Raw genomic sequence first — 21,746 nt, 5'->3', positions numbered from 1 at the left:
CTTTATAAGGCCTAAATTAATAGAGCTAGTAGACCTATTAGATATTAGTTCAATCGTATTACTAGTTAGCCTTACATTGCTACCTACTACGGTGCTTTATATAGTCTATAAGCGACTATCTAGTCTAGGCTTCTAGAAGGACATATATAAGAAGTTTAGCTATTTAGCTACTACGTCAAGTTACACACCCAATGCGGTAGCACATAGCCTAGCGATAAGGTAGAAGTTATTCTTATTCTTTAACAAGAGGCGGCTTAGTAAGCAATATCTCCGGAGCCTAGCGGAGTCGCTATATCTATTAGTTAGAGTATCTACTAGTAGTATCTTCGGATATATTAACAGTACTATAAGGAAGATTGCGAGGCCTATCGCAACTAGAGGGTATTTTGTAACGGCTATAAGCACCTCTATAGCCTAAATTCTAAGGGGTATAGCTACTAGATAGAATATTGCTTATTAATAGCCCTTATTCTAGCTCTTATAGCGATAGTCGACTAGTACGGGAGTCTAATATTAACTAGGTATAGTATAAGTTATTCGATAACGGCCCTCTTGAAGACTAGCTCTTTCTCTTATATAATTTAGTATATAGATAGGTCGATAGTATTATCGGATCGTAGGAATCGAAGAGAGAGGGCTATCCTAACCCTATATAGGCGTAGGTTACGAAGGAATAGACGGCTTTACGATAGTCCGTCGAATAGGGGTTTAGTAAGGTGACTAATAACTAGCCGTTCTTCGAGTATAAGAAGGGGCTACGGACTAGTTTAAAACCGATAGGGTCCTACTATCTAGTAGTAGTATTGCTTACTAATTGCCTGTCTTGTTATCGTAGAAACAAGGTCGCTACGTACTACGGTTTAAGGTATCCGGATATTAGAGATTACTTAGGTACTAAGCTACTACCTATGCCGCTAGTAGGCGTAGAAATACCGGATCTAATAGGTGCTAACCCTTCTAGTAATAGATTAGAGGTTAGAAGTAATATAGAGAATATAGGGGAAGTAGTTATTAATAATAGTAACAAAGAATAGTAAAGATAGAAATTTATAGAAGTCGTCGAAATTCAATCCTAGTAACTATTAGAACTATAGTATTATAACTAATAGTATCGAAGGTAGTAATAACTATACTAAGGATTCGCCTCTTACTAAGTTTCTTACTAATTCCGGAACTAATAAGCATTCGGAACACTATATATAATATACCCCTAATCTAGTCCTCCGCGCTTAAGTCTAATACTTTAACTATGCGAGTATCTATATACTAGCGGCTATTAATTTCTAATATCTAACGCTTCTAATAACTACGAGACATTTCTATCGCTATCGTAGCCGTCGTTACTTTATCCTATCGGCGTAAGAACGTTAGTAACGAGGTTCTCGCTAATACTAAAGTCTATAACCTACGATAACTATAAAGCAACGAGAGAAACGTGTCCGATACGACCGCGGCCGATAAGAAGGGCTCTTAGCTTATTAAATTAACGTACCGATAACGCGTATATTAGCATTATACGCTTCTTAGAGCGGTTATTAAGGTTGTCTATTTAGCGGATTAGATATTAGTTGTTTATAGCCTTAGAATCGTTAGTTCTTAGCTAGTCTTCCGCTAACGTAGTAATAGCTTCTTAAAATAGCTCTAATACTCGACTTAATAACCGCTCCTTATTTAGCTAATTCTTACTATTAGTATCTAAGCGGCGGCGCGTTATATATACCGTCGAATAAGTATTAGAAAGGGCCGGACTTAGTAATAGAGTTAAAGGTAATAGAGCTACTAGACTCGGTATCGATAGACTTATAAACCCTACTAGTTCTTAGACTCGCTACGATATAATACGGAGTATATTATCCTAGACTTCCTAAGCTAGAGTCCTATAAGTACGCAGTTTATTAGAGATAAGAAGCTTCTTACGGAGCTTCTTATTGCTTAGCAATATAGTATCCTTAAAGCGATTAAGTATCTGTTTAAACTTAGAGTTCTTAGTAACTATACCGGAAGCCGTAAGAATGGCTCTATATTTAATAACGCGCTTTGCAATCTACCTACGAATAAGGCCGTCTATACCTTTAATCGCACGTTATCTAGTAGGTCAATTATCGTTATACTACTTCTAATAGCGCCCTATTATATCCCTTATTTAGCCTTCGATATAGTAGCTTAAGTTAGCTTCGAAGTACCTTATAATAAGCAAGGCAAAGTTATTAGATATGCGACTGTTACTATAGACTCGGTTATAGTCGTCTTATACCCCTTCTTTAGTCCCTTTAGATAGGTTAAGGTTATACTATAGGTCCTCGGAAATTAGCGTAGATTAAGAGTCGCTTTCTAGTATAGGCTGTTAGTCTATAGCCTATTATTGCTATAGTTAAGCCGTTAAAGAGGTATCTATACCTCTAATAATAACTAGCCTTAGTAGAGTTAAATATAGCGTCTATTTAGTAGCTATACTAATGTCGCTTCCGCTATAATAGCTTAAATTAGCTAATAAGCTTGCTACGGAAATAGAGAGACCATATAGTAGCCGCTTAATAACTAACTAGATTATAGGCAATAGACTTCCGACTAAGTCCTATAGTAGTAGCAATAATAAAAATATATCTATATAAAGAGGTAGACCTTAAAGAGCTACTCGAATAGGTATAGGTAGTGCTTATAGTAGTAGTAGTAGTAGTAGTAGTAGTAGTAGTAGTAGTAGTAGTAGTAGTAGTAGTAGTAGTAGTAGTAGTAGTAGTAGTAGTAGTAGTAGTAGTAGTAGTAGTAGTAGTAGTAGTAGTAGTAGTATTAGTACTAAGAATACAGTTTAATAAGCTAAGCTAGTAGGGCTAGTAGTAGCTTTAGCTAGGGGTAAACTACTAAATCTTTTATAGTTAGTAAAGGAATACTACCCCTCCTAATTGTTAACATAGCGTCTTATATGCTTTTAAATAGGGCTATTTAAACGCATAGTCTAGGCCTACGAGTAGGTAAAAAATTAGCCCTCTAAGTATGCGGTAGTAACCTTCGTATCTACCTTTGTTAGCCGACCTCGAGATACCTCTATAGATTAGTAGCTTCTAAAGGTCTCTATTACTATACTACTACTACGAGGTATCTCGGAGTATTACGTACTAATATATGTAAAATTTAGCTAGTTTATAGGGGTTTTTTATAGATAATTTCTTTTCGTTAAGGTTTCGTTAAATACAAGCGAGATTACGGTAAGGTTTTTCCAAAAGCCGACGCTTAATAAGCAGAACTTTATAAAAAAAGCACACTCGAGATTCTTTTCTAGAGTCTAGGATAACTACTAGGTATTAAGACTTAAAATTTTATAATAGTCTTATTAGTAGGTAGAGCTTTAAGTTCTTCCTTTAAGATCTCTAAAAATAGTAAAGTATAACTTTAGGTATTATAACTTAAAATTTTATAATAGTCTTATTAGTAGGTAGAGCTTTAAGTTCTTCCTTTGAGATCTCTAAAAATAGTAAAGTATAACTTAGAAAAAGCTAGAATACTATATTACTTATTTCTTTTTCCTAGCTTTAGTTTCTTAGGAAATCTAGAAATTTTATATTTTTTATAATAATATACTAACAATAGAGTACTTTTATACTATATTACTAAGCTATAAGCCTACTAGAAAAACAATAAACTAGAAGTAGAATTTCTAGAAAGGCAATTTTTCTTTTCCCTATATCTTTTTATCTAAAAGGTTTACGGCTTAGTAATATAAGAGAAAAGTGTTCCATTTCTAGTATAGAATAACATATTGTTTTTAGCTATAAGTTAAGCAAGCCCTAAGCGATCGTAAGCGATCCTAGCGATCTTAAGCGATCCTAGCAATCCTAAGCGATCCTAGTAATCCTATCGATCCTATTAATCCTATTAATCCTATCGATCCTATTAATCCTATCGATCCTATTAATTCTTAGCGATCCTAGCGATCCTATCGATCCTAGCGATCCTATCGATCCTAGATAACTACTTATTTCTTTTAAATTATAAAAGAACTAGTAGATATAAAGATTTTAAAATCTATAAATTTATTATTGTACTAGAGAGGACGAGATATTGTACTTTATATTTCTAGAAATAGTATACTAGGATCTAGAAAAAGCTAAGAGTATTCTTTTAGTATTTTATTATTTTAGCTTTTATTAAATAGGTAACCTATAAAACTTAGACTTTTGCCTATAGCTATACTAAAAAAGCATTTTTGTCCTATAATACTAAGCCGTAGGCCTTCTAGATAAAAAAGATAGATAAAGTTATAACTACTAAAAAGGATCTTTTCTTTCTTTAATATCTTTTTATCTAGAAGGTTTACGGCTTAGTAATATAAGACAAAAATGTTCTATTTTTAGTATAGTCTTAGTAAACGTCTAAGTTCTATAGGTTACCTCTTCAAAATTCTAGGATCGCTTAGGATCGATAGGATTAATAGCATCGTCGCGATCGGGAAAAATGTTTTTATAACGCGTCCTAAACTACCGCGGCTAGTTAGCGTTAGCCGTATTAAACCTAGATAAGGATTACTAACGGTAAGGTAGAGTATAAGCGCAAAGTACGAGATAATATAGGCTCTTAGTCGTTTAGAGTAACGTACTATATAAGTAACTAGGCGTACTACTCTTATTTACTTACGACCTGTATCCTAGGATACTCTTCTCGTACTTTCTTATACGCTTTTTCAATACCTTACCTATAAGTGCTCTACGATAACCGAGTAAATATAAGGTACTAGGTTTCTACTCGGTACCTTAACCTTCGAGATAGGGCGAAGTTAAATTTAGAGGTATAGCCGGCACTCGTAGCCGGTATATAGATACGGAAGTAAGCCTCTTTCTACTAAATAGCTAGCTTATCTAGTATAGGCTACCGTAGTATAGATATTTATTATATTTCCTAGCAATAGGCTTAGGTTACTTGTTAGATAACTATAGCTAGTACCTCTAGCTAGGTCTTTATAGACGGTTAGACGGTATATACTAGTATTAATACTATTATAGTAATAACGGCGGAAGGTGTCTAGTTTACTTAGCTTATATCGAAAGCTATTTGTTTTTATTTACGCGCCTATCTTAACTATAGCAAATATGGCTTTAGAGTATTAACGTATAGAAAGTAAAATAGCGAAGTTTACGAACGCTACGAATATTAGAATATCTTTTCTACTCTTTATAGAGAGAATCTTAGAAGTTAGAAACGTATATCTTTACTAAGCGAAGCTTCGTTTACTAAATAGAGCTCGACTTATAATAGCAAGGAGGGTACTAATCTAGTTAATAGAATGCCTAGTTAGCTATACGTAACGCTAAGCCGACCCCGGATTTTAGAATCCTATATACCTAATTAGTTAATTTCTATAAGTAGAGAGTTTCGGAGCTCGCGCCGGTTATAGCCTTAGGTAGGCTTCTCACGCTTTACCTCTAACTAATACTCCGCTAATACTACCCTTAATACGATACGATAATGCTACGATAATACGCTACTACTATAGGCTAACCGTACGCGTTAACGATATAATAGCGCGTTTATAAGACGGCTAACTTAATGAAATTAAACGGCGGTTTGACGAGCGTAATCTATCGAATAGTAGTATCGCTAAGTTCGCAAATACGACTCGGCGGAGTATCGATAAGCTTTATAATAACTACAAGTTTTTTAGTGTACTATATCTTAGCAATCTAGCTAAATTAGGTCGTCTTCGCAGGCTCCTACTAATCTACAAAGATATATATAATTCCGGCTCTTATATAGTCGTTTGCTAGTAGTCTGTCTCTTGCTTATAGCGTATTTTTAAGTTCCTTATAGACCGACTAATAGCGTACTATAACGAGTTTGTATAGTATCTATAGGATAGCTTTAGTGTAATTATAAGCTAACTAAAGATCTCTCGAATCTTAAAAGAGCGTAACTAGTCGAGGAGGGGGGCGTTTCGTATAATTTGTAAGTTAAATAGCGGGTTATATAATAACTTTAGGAAATAGTAAATAGGTATATTGGTAGAAAGGATTGTAACTATTAACGAGAGTATAGTAAATAAGTATACTAAATAGCGAAAATAAAGATATACGCCTAGTAAGCGCCCTATCTAAGAAAAGGGCTTAATAGTACGATTAAACAGATAGAGTATATTATCTACTATCGATATAAATAGATGCCTTCGAGGTACACTTATCTACTAAGGTAAGGTCTTCTTACTAGGGCTATACTCGAGAGTTAGCTAAAGAATATAGTCCTAGCGTATATAGAGCCTAGTATAGTATTAGTAGTATAGAAGGCGTTAATTTACTATACTAGTAGTATAAAAGAGGTATATTAATAAGTAGGTATATGCCTACTAGGGATACTATTGCTATACTTATAGAACTCTAATCCTAATAAATTGTCCTTCTTATTACTAAAGGTATAGATTAAGAAGAATATCTACGAGGCTTACTAATTGCAATAGTCCTAGTACTTTTTCTAGATATATTCTAACACTATAATCAAAAATACGCTATTAGTAAGTCAAATGTAGAATAGTATACAAAGGTATAGTTTTAAAGATAGGTTGAATATACTAATTATACTTGTTACTATATAAACTCGCTTATGCTAATAAATATCCCTAGCCTAGCAATACGGCCTTTGAACTCTTCTTTCTCCTGTTTTAGTTCCTCTATAATAGATAGTATATTTGGTATTAATACTATCTTCCTTTACTATTGCTTCTATATACTATAGATCTAGTAATTCTAGATATAGCGATAGGCTTTCTAAAGTAGTAGATAACGGTAATACAGTAGTCGGTAATGCAGTAGTTATATCTAGTATGAGGTCCTCGTCTTCTTAGCTATTAGTAGTCTACGAGGAATTAGTAAGAGCTATAGCGATGCCTAATTGATATACTTCTAATACGCTACCGGTAGCTGTACTATAGTATTAGTAGAGTAAGAAGCGATATTAGTTAAGCTAGGTATAAATAGTCCGCTAGAAGACTCGTTAATATAAGTAAGATCCTACCTATAGACTTCCTTAGTAGTATGTTATCTAGCTATAGTAGTAGGTCGAGCGTATTAGCCTTCTTTACATCTAGCAGCAGTCTAGCGGCTTGATTTAACCCTCTTTAGCTATTAAAGTAAGAACTTACTTACTTCCCTTAGTAAAGATACGCTTAATATTGTCTATATCGGCGTATCGCCTAGTCTCGCCGCTTCCTAACCTACTACGCAACTATCGCTTTACTAGCTCGTAGTGCTAATCCGATAGTAAGCTAGCTAAAGCGGTATTATTTCTATTAGTCTTAGCTTCTAAGCTATTAGATTAGCCTTCTGCTTCTTCTACCTAGCTCGTACGTAAACCGTCTAGTTGTTACTAAGTAGCTGTTATATAGGGTCTACTTGTCCGGTTTTAACGACTTTACGAGACTCTATTTGTACTACTAGGCTGCTCTCTAATAGTAACTATCTTCCGGCGCTTAGCCGATAGCCTAAAGTCTAGTAATTAACGGCCCTTATTGCCCTATATATATTCTTAGTATTTAGTATTCGCGTTAGAAACTGCTAGTCTATATACCAGTACTATAGAAGCAGTACTTAGCCCTAATCTTATCCGCTAAGGTAAGAAATAATACCTAAGCTCGCTAACTTACAGTTGTTATCGTTAGTGTCTTTTGTAAGCTATATTAGGTACTAATTATAAACCTCTTTATAATAGGCCTCGCTACTAGCGGCTATTGTATAAGATAGTACTAATCTCTTTATACTCTAAGAGGTTTAACTTAGAAGCTCTAAGAACTAGTTTTAGTAGAAGCCCTTATAGTAATAGCGGGAACAGAAATCGATATAGAGTACCGGTTCGCGTTATTTTAGACGAATACTATAGGACGTTCGTCTATACTAGTTATCTATAGAAGAAGCTACTAGAAGTTAAGCGGGCGTGCCGCACAGCCGTACGTGCCGCATAGATTCTTAGTTTCTAGCATTATCTTTACTACTATATATCTTCTTCTATAATAGACTAATATAGTTATACGATAGCGGAAAATAATTAGCAAGATAAGCGCAATATTTCAGTAGTAGCGAGACATTGTAAAGTAGACCGGTCGACGCTTAGTAGACGCGCGAATAGCGTCGCTAGAATAGCTGCCTAAAAACACGAAAACTAGATAATTTTATCCTATTAACAAGAACGTACGCTTATCGAGTACCTTAATACCCTTTTAGAGCGTAGATTGCCTCCTATAGTATCGATACTTTGCAACTTCGTATACGATATCGTAAAGAGACGGCCTAGCAAGGGTTAAGTACCTACCTTCTATAAAAGGTATAGAAACAAGATTCTCTCTCTCTATCTCTAACTACTAGATAAGGAGCGTAAGAAGGCAGACAGCAAGGCATAATATTACTTATACTTCGAGTTAGTAGAGCGGAAGATTATTAAAGAGTATAATATACTACCTAAGAGGATATATAATATAGATAAGAAGGGTATCCTTATCAGCTTCCTTATAAAGGCAAAGAGAGTAGTCTTAAAAGCCGCTTTAGATAGCAAGAGACTGCTAGGTAATATATAGGATAGCAATAGAGAGTAGCTTACAATAGTTAGCTATATCTACGCTAATAGAACGTAGCTGCTACCTAGCCTAATTTATTAAGCTAAGATAGGCAATATTTAGGACACTTAGGTATAGGACTTTAAGGCTTTAGAATATACTACTTTCTTCGCTTCTTCTAAGAAGGGTTAGACAGATAATAGCCTTAGATTAGCGTAGCTAGAACAGATCTTCTATCGCTATATAAAGGACAAGGTACGTAGAAGACATAGGCTCTTGTTTATAGATAGCTATAGTAGCTATATAAATATACTATTCCTTAACTAGTACAATAAGAACAAGATCTTAGTTACTATCTACCCTCCTTACTTAACGTATAGGCTCTAGCCGCTTAATATATTAGTCTTTAGTCTACTTAGCGTATACTATAGCCAAGAACTAGACAAGTTCCTTTATAACTGCTAGGGGTTGTATAGTGTTACTAAACGTGACTTCCTACGCTTGTTCTAGCCTGCCTAGATAAAGGCTCTTACTAATAAGAATATTCTTAGTAGTTAGAAGAAGACAGGCCTATATGTATTCAATCTACTAGAGATACTAGATATCTTTAAACCGAAGGAGATAGTAATAAGGCCTTCTAGTAGTAGTAACTTAGGCAACTTAATCTTATTAGCTAGTAACTAGAAGAAGCTTAAAGGACTACTTAGAGACGTTATAGCTAAAGAACTAGACGAGTTTTAGTATAGGAAGGTCAATAAGCTATCTAATACTATTCTCGCTATAACAACTAAGAATGCTATACTAAAGGCCGAGAATAAGGGCTTCTAAACAGCACTTAATCTTAAGAAGAAGAAGCGTAAGCGTAGTAAAGGCCTATTCGAAGAGCTAAGGGCAAATAACAATAAGCGCTATATTCTTCTTACTAAAGAAGATTAAACAGGCTCTTGCTATACAAGCTCGTATAGAACAAGATAAAGTAGACTAATAAGCCGCTAAACAGCTTAAGAAGGATGAGTCTCGTACGAGGGCTTAATAGAAGAAAGTCGCTATTTAGTTACGTAAAGAAGAACGCTCGAGGATAGCTATAGAGAAGGCAGCTTAGAAGCTAGCAGATACTGCTAATAAACAACGTAATAAAGAGACTACCTAGGCGACTCGGCAACTCTAAAATAGTCTATAACAGTTAGCTAAGAAGCTAAGAAGTCGTAAACAAGTGCTAGTTAAGCCTCTAGTTAAGGTATTGTAAAGTAGTAAGGCATAGAAGCTAGAAGCCGAGATTTAGGGCAGATCTTAGCCTATACGTAGTACGCGACAACGACACAAGCTATAGCTATAATATATATACCGTTTTGAAGCCTATTATTACAAGTGTCTACTGTCTTAATATAGACATTATATCTCTAATAGTTATTAAGAAACTATATACTAAAGTGCCTTAGTTAAAACCTCGGAGGTATACGGCACGTACGGCTATACGGCACGCCCGCTTAACTTCTATCCGTAACGCTAGGCTTTTATATAAAGAACGCTACTAGAAATACTAGAGCCAAGGTTACGCTACTTATAATAGCGTATATATCTTACACTCGTCTTATAGCAGTTATAAGTACAATCGTCGTATTCTATAAGGAACTTAGATATTAAGCAATCTTAGACTTTAATAGCTACTATAGCAGAGAGAGAGAGCCTTCGCTTAACGATATAGCTATATACTTACGAGCCTCTAACTAGCCTCTCCTTCTAACTAACCGTTCGGAAAATTAGTAGCTTTAGTATAAAAACGCGTAACTAAGGCTATTTAACAAAGAACAATTGTTAAAAAATAATAGAAAAACAAATAAACAATAGTTTAATAAAGATCTAGTAGGCTATATATAAGACGACGAGTAGCTCCTAATCTTAGTATTAGATAGTGCTAAAACCGTATAGTATAGATATTATATTAAAGTTTGCTATAGTTCTAGAAGAGTAATTAGTAGTCGAAATCGAGCAGCCTTAAGTCTCCTTTCTAATACTAGAAGAAGAGCTAGTAGAGCTAGAGCTATAACTAGATAAAAACACTAGATAAAGACGATAGCAACTCCGGTTTAAAAGGGGTACTAATTGCGTCTAGGGGTAGGACTACTACTAAACAGCGGCATAAGACTCATACTAAGGGAGTTAAATGAAAAAGGCCTTTAAGCTAATTTAGGAAGCCTATTAATACGCGTCTATACCTCTATCGGTCTTTAGTACTAAATCAAAGAGTATTAGAGAACGAGGCACTTACTAAGCTATAGTATTATATATAAGAGTACGTATAGTAGCTAGTAGGGGCTCTAGTAAATAGGCCTTATATCTATATCTACTTTCTAGTAGAGGATAGTAAGAAGAGATTTCCTATAAGAAGTGTAGTTTTCCTTATATGCTACTATAGAAACCGTAGCTATCTACGCTTCTACTAGTGTTTAGTACTAGGCTAGAGATTATTAAGCAACGAGACGCTTGCTAGGCTAAAATCCTATATATAAGAGCACGTGAAGTAGCTAGTAGAGATCTAAGCGAAGTCTAGTAAGATCTCTAACTAGTAGCTAGGAGTATAGATGCTAGAAGTAAACTATATATATAAAGACTTAAAGAAATGAATACATCTATCGAACTAACTATAAAAACTAGATTATTAAACCGGGTTACTACCTTACTATTTTACCTACCTATATCCTTAAACTTAGCTCTAATATTACCTTATAGTTCACCGATAACTTAGCATATCCCTTAGAGGCTTCCGACTTCTATCTATCTAAGTACTAGTATATATAGCTTACATTTACTAATACTATTGCTTCTTATATATTATACGCTACTAATAGGAAATGAGTATTATATTTAACCCCTTACTTAGACTCTAAGTACTTATAGTCTCGAAGAGCGTAAAGAGTAGATAGGTTAGCCGTTTTCTATTAAAGTTAGATAAGTACTTAAAGTAATAGACGGCGTAGACTATACGGCTTATTACCGCTAGATAGATAACAAGTCCCTAGTATAGAATATCGGGTTTGATCTGTTTAGTTTTATAGCAGCCTATTTAAGTAAGCCGCTATCTATAGACTCGTATAAGAAGATAATCTCTAATCGAGTAATATACTCTATATACTAACGAGCTAAGACGATCTGCTATAGGTTATCGGATGTAGGCCTACCGGCTCTAAAAAGGCTATAGAACGATAGCATTTTAAAGGCGTTAAGATTTGTCCCTGCTATAATTCTTCGCGGTTAGAACAGTAGGCGCTATAGGTTGTTAGGTTTATTAATATAGTTCCTACTAGTATTCTTATAATAAAGTTAGACTTAAAGGCCTAAATGGGCAAGTCTAGGTCTATATATATATATAGATCTAATAGCGAAGATATTTATAGATAGACTACCTTTAGATCCTATTACTTCTAAAAGACCTATTACTAATAAAGGCAGCTAGTAGCATTATACTTATTAGAAAGGGATGAGTATTTCTTATAGTTATAGCGGTAACGCACTACCTAATAGCCTGGCTAGAACTTAACCTTTTAGCCCCTATAGCAAGGCTATACTATAGGAGTACTACCTATTACTATATTAGATTTATCTATAAAAGCTACTATACTAGGATGGCGGTAATAAGTTTGTCTATAAAATAGATATATATTACGGTCGCGTCTCTTAGGAGATAACGTGACTCGTATACTTACTAAATGAATCTAATATACTAGGGTGCTCTATAGCAATTTGCTCTATACTAGCTCTTATTGCTTTTAGAAATACCAGGCCTAGGAGGTAGCTATAGATACGTAGCTTCTGCCGCTTATAAAGCCGCTATATTTATAGCAGACGCGATTGTAAAGACAGGGTCGTCTAGGTAATAGAGTGCCGCCGTATTCCTTTTCCTACTAGCTAATCGCTTATTAAGAAGTTAATAGAGGGCTTCTAAGAACACATTAGATACCTATAGAGCTATACGTAAACTAAATAGAAGGTAGTTCTTATATTAGAAAGAGCTCTACTACGTAAAAACGAGTAGAAAGCGCTAGTATAGATAGGACAATAGGGATATTAGCCGACCTAATATCTTTTTAATAATTGCTATAGGGTGTTATATTAGCTACCTAGAAGGCCTATATATCGCTAGGAATTACGACAAGTTAGCCGCTATACTATAAGGTAACGTTAGATTCAAGTTAACTTAGTAAGTAGGGGCCCCCCGCGAGGTAGGTCGCCTAGTTAGAACTTAGCTATATAACGTAACGTCTTAGGGACTCCCGCGGAGGCCGCACGCAATATATTAACACGCTATATCTTAATATAGGAGCGAAGGGTCTATACCGAATAATATACGTACGAATAGTAGCAATTAAAGGAGTAAGTAGGAGAGCTTTAGGATAGATCCGAGTAGTAGGAAAGAGCCGGAGGATATAGAAGAGATAGGATAGATACATTTACTTAGGAGCGGTTAAAAGAGATAGGAGCGTTCGCGCGCGATAGTAGGGAAATAGAGTTAGTAGGAGACATTAGATAGATAGAATATATATACTTACGCTCGCGCGTCGAACGCGATAGTAAGGAAGGGTCTAGGGAAATAGGTTTACTAGGGAGTAAACAAACGAGATATATATACCTACGCTTACGCGCCGGGCGCGCTAGATTCCCGCGAGGAGGGAGGTATATTTAGGAAGGAGATCTCCCTCTAAGGCTCCCTTCTTTCTCTCTTCGCTATTCGTATTATATATATAGTAGCTATCTGAATTAAGAGTTCCTTTAGTCTTCCTCCGCTTCCTTTAGTTTAGGGTCTACTATATATCCTTACTACTTAGCTACTAACCCTTATATAGAGAGACCGAAAATACATACTTTAGAGATTATATCTCTAAATAAAATATAGCTAAGCGTACTATAAGCCTTATCGATAAACTAGTTTATCGGGGATAGAAGAGGTCGTATATTCGCTAGAAACTATAGTTGTAATTTAGTACTAAACCTTAAACCTTAAAGTAAGATAATAGGAAAGTTCTTATTTTTAGATAGACTTTAGTACCTACGTGTTTGTTTAATTTTTTAATAAGCTAGTTGCTTAGCTTAGCTAATATGCAATTACATCCTAATATTATACCTTATTCTTAAGATATTTGTAACTCTCTAACTTTTACTATTCTCGTGTACTTTCTAGCTAAGTATAACTCTAGCTCGTATTCTAATAGCTAATATCGGCTCTATTAAAGAGAATAAAGTATAGCATATAGCTAAGATTACCTAGATAAGAAATTAGATAGTAGCGGCTTTAATATAATCTATACTTTAAAAGTAGTTTAACTAGGTAGTAGGATAGTTATAGATAGCTAGGTAGATAAGCGAATTCGGCTAGACGCTAATAAGTACTATTTTAGAAATGAGTTTCTCTAGTAAGGGCAGTTAGTAGAGTCTGTTAAGTATCTATTAATAATTCCTGCTATTTACCTAGATATAGTAGCAATAGATAACTTCCTTAGCGAATATACTTTATTTAGTTTATTTAATCTATAGCCTTTATTTAGCTAGCGAGTACTTACTATATTTGTATTTGTAGTTGTATTATCTTCTAGAGAGCGCTTCTTTCCGCTTTATTCTTCTCGATCTATACTAGCAGGAATAGCTATTGTTCTAATATAGCTATATTATAATAGGGTACTCTTCTCCTAGTCGATCCCTCTATTTACCTAATAGCAAATCCTATACTTAATTAGATCACTTTCGCGGCGTTCCTACTACTATTAAAGAAGCAGATATCTATAGTCGCTATAGATTAATCTTTTTATAGGACGAGAAAATACGACCTCTAGTTATTCTATCTACAATCCCCTAATAACTAGACTAAGGTAGCCTTTTAATTATGTATTCTTCTATATATCTAGTACGAGTTCTTTTACTTATAGACTTTTCGTAACTATAATAAAAGGTAAGTCGTACAAGATAAGCTTGCTAAAAATTTTTGATATACTAAAGCTAAAATAGTATTTTAGTCACGATAGTATACTACAAATAGGTAGAGCCTAAACAGCCTAAAGCATCTTATCTACAGAGTTACTAGCAGCGGGAAGGCTTTTAGTATACTAAGCCGAATAATCCCTATTCTCCTATCTGTTATTATAATATACTACTTAACACTTCTACCTATAGATATATCTACTAAGCGTTTTCGCTATAGTAATAGTCTAGTATCGTCCTCGCTATTAAAGCTTAATAAATAGGTTATATTAAATGGCTATACTAACAGAGTTTCTAATAGGATTTACGCCTCTTCTAGACTTTCTATTAGACTTTCTATTAGGGCGAGGATACTAAGCTTATAACAGTTATTACTAATACTATAACGGTAATTACTTTATCTACTACTAAGGACGGTATTAGAGTAGTAGCAGGTTTTTTTTTGTTTTACTACTATTCTCTCTCTTCTTGTACGCTAACTAACAACTTCTCGTCTAGATACTTTTTTATTAAGACACCTAGGCAGTCTACTTTTTTGTATTCTTACTCTATCTAAAGGTTTACTAAAACGCAGTTAAAGATTCTATAGGCTACTAAGCTACTATAGCGAGAAATCTCTAAAGATAAACAAGAAGCGAAGGGAGCGGATTGTTATAATACTTAACGTTTTAATCTCTAATATTAAAGCAAATTTAAGGTATATTATAGCTATTAAGTAGCGCTACAACTCCCGGTTCTTCTTTAGCTTATACTAGTACTATAAGACCTCGAGATCTCCGATAAGATAGAAGAACTATATTATTCCTAATAACGTTATCTAGATAATCGTCGCTACTATTACTAATATAGGTAGTCGACTAACCTTCCTATATCTTGTATGCTATAAGCCCCCGACCGCTACGCCTCCTTGTCCTAATTAAGATAGCTTTAATATCCGACTATATATGTCCTACTATAAATAAGAAGAACTCTTAGAAGGAGGCAGCGATAGGCGACTATAGATAGTAAAAACCAAGGAAAAAATAATATAAGAATAATGAAAAGAGGCGATAATGTTAGTTATAAGGAGTAGTATAAGCTATAGAAGACGTATTAAATATAAAGCGCCTTTAATAAGAATTTAACCTATACCTTAAGCTATAGGTAAGGTAGAGATAAAGATATATAACTACGATCCTCTACTACTAATAGAACTCGACAATAGCATAGTTAATTAAAGACCTTAGCGACTACCTACGAAAACAGAAACCTTCCTATAGGGGCTAGTAGCTAGCATCTTAGGTATAAGTTGCCCTTTAGGCTAGCTGCCCCCCCCCCCCCTTACCCCTAGCCTAGAACTCTCCTATAGGAGGCATACGTAGTATACGTAAAAGTAGGGAATGCGTTAGATAGAGAAAAGACCCTTAATAAGAGCAATATAGAACTCTTAAAGGAGATAGGAGACCCTAGAGTAATTATAGTTAGGAAACAACCTAGCGGAGATATTACTATATTTGCAATATTACAAATAGTAAAAGCCTAACTATAGGGGAGTAGGGAATAGATATAAGAGATATTCCTAGGAGGAGAGTTATAATAGGCAGCCTACTAGATACTAGTCTATAGGTTATATATTAGAGACTATAGCCCTAATAAGAGGGAAACTATAGAAAGATTCTACGAAGATAATACTAGATAGTACCCTAACCTTAAAGTAGAAAGAACCTTCTAGCGTAAGAGCCCTAAGGCTAGGGAAGGCTAAATACATACCCCCTAATAGTACTCTATATAGAGCGCTAGCTAGGTAGAGGAAATTGTAAGGAAGGGACTATTAGTCTAAGGAACTATCGTCCTAGTAAAGGATGGAAACTAATACTACTACTACTACTAGTAGTAATAGTATAGGCAACCGAGGGTAACATAACCTATAACAATATAGGCAGCTATGTTTAGCAAGATAGGATAACAAACAAGTCGCTTAGGCTAGTAACTAGAGCCCTACAATATAGGCACTATAGAAGTGTAATATAAATAGTATACTATACGAGGTTGATAATCTATCTACTATATAGAAGGATGCCTCTTTTATAGGCTCAAACCCTAGCCTATATATATATAGCCGGTTACTAGCTAATATCCCTCCCTTTTTTCGTATCTAACTAGACACGTTTTATATTGCGCGCTTAAAACAAACAAACAGTTATATATTATACGTTACCTTAGCGTTCTTAGCTAAGGCTATTTTTTAGAAACTCCGTAATAACACCTCCGGGGTAGCATTGTTCCTAGATTCTATTAATATATAAAAACAATTTCCTAAGCAACTAATCTACTACGTATTACTATTGCTTTAATATACCGTAATCCTTACTAGCAATATCCTTATTAGCTAGTCGGTTCTCGAGATCTCCTCCGTATATATTAAAGCTATTAGTACCGAAGTACTTAGCCTCGTAGTAAGCTTAATTAACGAGGAGGTTAGTAGCCTTGTCCTATATAGCTTTCTCCTACTCGCGTAGATATTCCTTAAGCTCCTCCTTACTAAACTAGAGGATTTGTTTAACTTTATTCTAAACAACGTAACTTAACTAAGGAATTCTACCGACTAGGGTATCGGAAATGCAACTAAGACCTTCGACTAAGATAGCCGTAGGGAAAGCGAATAGTACGAAGGTATTTAAACCTAGAAGAGCGGGTAGATTGCGGTATGCCTTAGTAACCTTAGAGACGGTTAAGTTCTCGTAGCCCTTAATCTTAGTGCCGTTAATAACGCGAGAGTAGCCTAGGTCGATTAATATACGGTCGCTCTTAGCCTTTAGATTACTATATAGGAGGTATAGTATCTAAACAGAGACTTCGTATTCCTTTAGAGGGTTAAGGATCTACTAAGCTACCTCGCCTTCGTTAGGCTAACTACCGAATATATATTCGAGGTCGTCGATAGTAAGGTACTTATTAGTAAGCTTGCCGATCTTGTTTAGTAGAATTAGGCTATAGCCCTTAAGCTTCTTAACCTAGTTCTCGAAGACCTCTAGTTCGTATATACCCTCGATAATAGTTAAATAGGCGGTCTTATCTTTAGATATAAGACAAACCTTAATACGTAGATAGCTAGTACCTTTACTAGCTACGAGCTTAACTATATCTTATCCGAGACGAGAAGTCTCCTTAGTAGGGTAGTTCTTATAATTGCCTTCGCCTACTTTAAAGTACTTAGTAGGCTTAGGGATAGAAATAAGCTCGTATACGTAATTAGGTCGAAGGGTAACGGCTAAGAGCTACAAGGTAGGATACTAACGGACGATTTAGTTGCTTACTCTATAGGTTTAAAGGGTATTACGGCCTTCCTACTTAGACTTGGGCAGCTTACGTATATACTAAAAGTATATACGAAACCCCTCCTATACTAGGTCGACGATAAGAGAAAGGTACGCTCTACGAGGCGATTATATCTAACCGAAGACTCGAGGGAAGATAGTATTACTAGTCTAACGAAAGCGATCGAAGGAGGTACCTTAGCCGAGAATACTAGCGACTAAGTTGCTCTACCGATTAGTTAGCGTAAGATCGCGAGTAATAGTACTAGTAGGGTTGAATACGTAGAGTCCTAAGGAGGTCGGGGCAGTAGTAGGGCGTCTAGGAAACTAGTTAGTATAATTAGCCTTAAGGGCAGTAAAGGCATCCTAATTAGCAATCTTACGCCTAATCTTTAGTAGGCGGCCGATAAGAACATTGGTCTTAGTACTAGTATAGAGACTATAGACCTTAGCGGCCTTCTTAATATAGTTAGTATATATAGTAAACGGCTCTTTGCCTAGCTTGCTAAGGTCGTCGAGCTGTTAATAGATAGATAGGGCGGTAGGAGCTTTGCCTATATCGGCCTTAGGAGCTATATCGATCTTAGTAATAAGATACGTAATAGAGTCGCCCTTATAAGAACTGTAGATATTCTTAGTTGGTAGTATCGGCGAGAGGCCTCTGTACCTGCGCTTGCTAGAAGAGCCTTCGGAGGAGATATCTTCTAGTAGCGTATCTAGTATATTAATATCCGAGTTACTATAGCTAGTACTAGAAGGCGTACTAGACTTCTTAGTAGCCTTACGGAGGGCCTAGCGAGCATATAGTGCCTTCTAACGCGCTACTTCGGCCTTAGCGCGCTCGTCTTTAACTTCCTAAGGGACCTTATAGTTACGAGTCGAGCGACGATTTTAAGCCTATATCTCTATAGCGAGCGTAAGACTAGTAGCCGTATCGGCCTCCGTTTCTACTAGTAGGCGAAGAACCTTACGTTTAAGAACATTAACTATAGAAGCCTCTTAACCTTTAATAATAAAGCCTATACTATTAATACGATAGCCCTCCTCTTTTAGTAGATCCTTAGTAATCTATACGTTAAGATCTACCTCGATAATAATATCGTTATACCGCTTCTAGTAGGCTATCGTAAAGTCGTTAAGCGTAAAGGACAAGTTAAGTAACTACTTGCCCTACTTCTTTCTAGCGGTAGATATACGATAGATTATAGTATAGGAAAGGTACTTAGCTCCTTCGCGATAGACTAGATGCTTATTAACAAACGAAGCGACCTACTTAGTACGCTCTTATCTATCGTAGGCGAAGTTAATAAGGCTCTTAGGAAGACTGCTTAGGCCTCCCTAATAGTCGAAGGCCTAATCGAGGGTCTTAAAGCGTATACGAATCTAGGTACCGGCTATCTCGAGGCTATAGACGATAGGAAAGGCTTATTAAAGCTCTATATTATTAAGAACGTCGCGCTTGAAGTTACGCTTACCGATAGACTAACGTAAGTTGTTTATACCGTACGTAACTAAGATAGTAGCCTTCTTAATATTTCTATTAATAACGCGTAGTAGGGTACGAGCGTTCTCGATCTTCTCTTAGGGGTCTTTAATAGAGGTAACGATCTAAAAACAGTGCTCGAGGCTAGTTGTAATAGCTAAGGCGCTATCGGAGGGGGCTTCGATCGGGACTAGGGCGGCTAGGTTTAGGTTAAGAGGAGCCGGTTAGTCGCCGCTACTACTAGCGCCTAGCGGGTTTAGGGCGCTAGAAGATATCTAGTCGACCGATACGGAAGTAGGTTAGAAACGAGTTACAAAACGTGCTTATTGCTTAATAATAATAATTAATAGGCTTAGATAGAGAGGGAGTTAGTTAGTTAGGCTATAGCGAGTTAGTTAGTATTCGAGTAGAAGAAGGAGCTTAGGAAGCTCGCTTTAAATAGGGTACAAAGGTAACGTAGTCTGTATATTCCGCGCTAGTAAAGCAAACAGATAACGGCTATATATAAAAGTAAAAAGTAAAGCTATATACGAGACCTCTTTATTATTAGGGTAGGCTAAAGTTTAATAATCGATCTAGCTAATTGCTAGTAGCGACTACGCGCCTTTATTAACCTTTAGTCTTCGTAGATTCTCGCGTACTCGAAATATAACTAGTTAGTTCGAGTCCCTAGTAGAAATCTATAGTAGTAAGGCTAGCGGGACTAATAATACCCCTAGGGTAGTATTAGCTTTTCTCTAGAGATGCTCGGTAACAAGGAGCAAGTCGTCTAGGCCTAGCGTAGCTAATTTATTAGTGTATTAACCTATAGTACTGCTATTATAGATATAGCATTACCTTTTATAGTAGTAGGTTGTTACGGATCTAATTAGTTAGAGTCCTTATATAATCTTAGAGCGACGCTAAGACTAGCGGGCTAAGCTGTCGCTCTATCTTACTAGGAGCGATAGGAGTAGTCGAGAGCGATAGCGTCGCTTACGTCGCTTACGACTATAGACAAGATGTCTCCTTTATATTTAGGAACGCCGGGATGCCCTTATAGCTCGAGGCGTTTAACTTATATTACCTACTTACTAATTAGAATTACCTTTATACCAATTATTCTGTCTCCGCCTCCCGCTTATATTAGCCTCTCTAAAGAAGCCTCGGCTTGTACGTAATAAAAAGTTACCTAACGATCTGTCGCGAGTAACTGTAACACTTTGAACGCCCTTAGGATAAGTGCCTTATTACAAGTCGGAAGGGGAACTCCCGCCCCTAGCGAGATAGGCAGTACTCGACGTACTACCTCTAGTATTAGTAGTATACTAGGAACCTATACCGGAAACGATTCCCTTAAGATTAGAAAGCTAGACTTTTATTATAGCGACCGAGATAAGTTCGATACCTAGGTTAGCTAGATAGATATATATTTTATATTTAACTAGGTTTAAGACAACTTAAAGCTAGTCTTCGTAACAACGTTTATACGAGGTAGGGCTTAGTATTAGGTTAAACTATTTCTTAGGACCTATCTAGATAGCAACGGGACCGACTACTCGAATAGAATCTTCGCAAGCTACGAATATCTTAAGCGTACGATAAAGAAGGTCTTCGGATCTTCTAACGAGGTTGCTACCGCAGTTAGGGTTATCTAATACTTAACTTAGAAGGGGTTATATACCGATTACGCCGCTAAATTCTAGGAATACGCCTAACTTACGGATTAGGACGACGAAGCTCTTACAATAATATATCGGCGAGGTCTTAAGGACAACGTTAAGAACGAGCTTATACGCGACGGTAGAAAAATAGATAATATAGGAATATTAGTTAAGGTTACGATCGATCTCGACGATAGGCTCTACGAACGAGCTTTAGAACAACGCTACGATTCTAAGACTTCTAGAAACGCTAGTTATACTCCTAGATACGATAATAGACGAAACTATAGTACCTATAATAAACTAAAGGGGAACAACTACTATAGCGCGTAACTAATAGAGCTAGACGCTACCTAGAAGGGTCGAGCATTTAAAGGAAGAAAGGGCAAGAGTTCGCCTAAGAAAGTAGGAAGATTAACTTGCTATATATATAGTAAGGAAGGCTATATAGTACGGAACTGCCGCGGTAAGAATATAGTGCGACGCGAATAGTTTAATATAATATAACGAAAGGACTCGGGCAGAGGAGGCTACTAAATAATAGTAGGGCTATACTCTACTAATAGTACGCCGAGGACCTACGTAGAGGTCGTAAAGAAAGAGCTACGACAAATCTATATAATAGCACGACGATAAGAACCCGTATATAGAACCCTTTATTAGAGATTCTATTACGACGACCGATGCTAAATTCATTATTCTACTAAGATAGATATAGGATTCTTCCCTTAGAATAGGCGACTCGTACGAGAAGATACGAAATCCTAATTAGAAGAAGAAACGATTAATAAATCTTGCTTAGATACCGACGATAAAGAAAACCGAGATCT

The 21,746-nt window shown here is 36.0% G+C and overlaps 1 protein-coding gene across 1 annotated transcript; it reads left to right on the top strand.

Annotated features, from left to right (window-relative positions):
* Nucleotides 1–8,371: 8,371 nt before the first annotated feature.
* MYCFIDRAFT_141774 (uncharacterized protein) lies at nt 8,372–8,545 on the top strand (the record flags this gene model as incomplete). Its single annotated transcript, XM_007930936.1, has 1 exon — nt 8,372–8,545. A coding segment is annotated over one exon (174 nt), but the record flags the coding sequence as incomplete, so codon positions are not given.
* Between the last annotated feature and the right edge of the window lie 13,201 nt (nt 8,546–21,746).

The sequence above is a fragment of the Pseudocercospora fijiensis genome (genome assembly GCF_000340215.1).
Source record: "Pseudocercospora fijiensis CIRAD86 unplaced genomic scaffold MYCFIscaffold_7, whole genome shotgun sequence".
Lineage (NCBI taxonomy): Eukaryota > Fungi > Ascomycota > Dothideomycetes > Mycosphaerellales > Mycosphaerellaceae > Pseudocercospora > Pseudocercospora fijiensis.
This window is presented reverse-complemented; position numbering and strand designations above follow the sequence as displayed.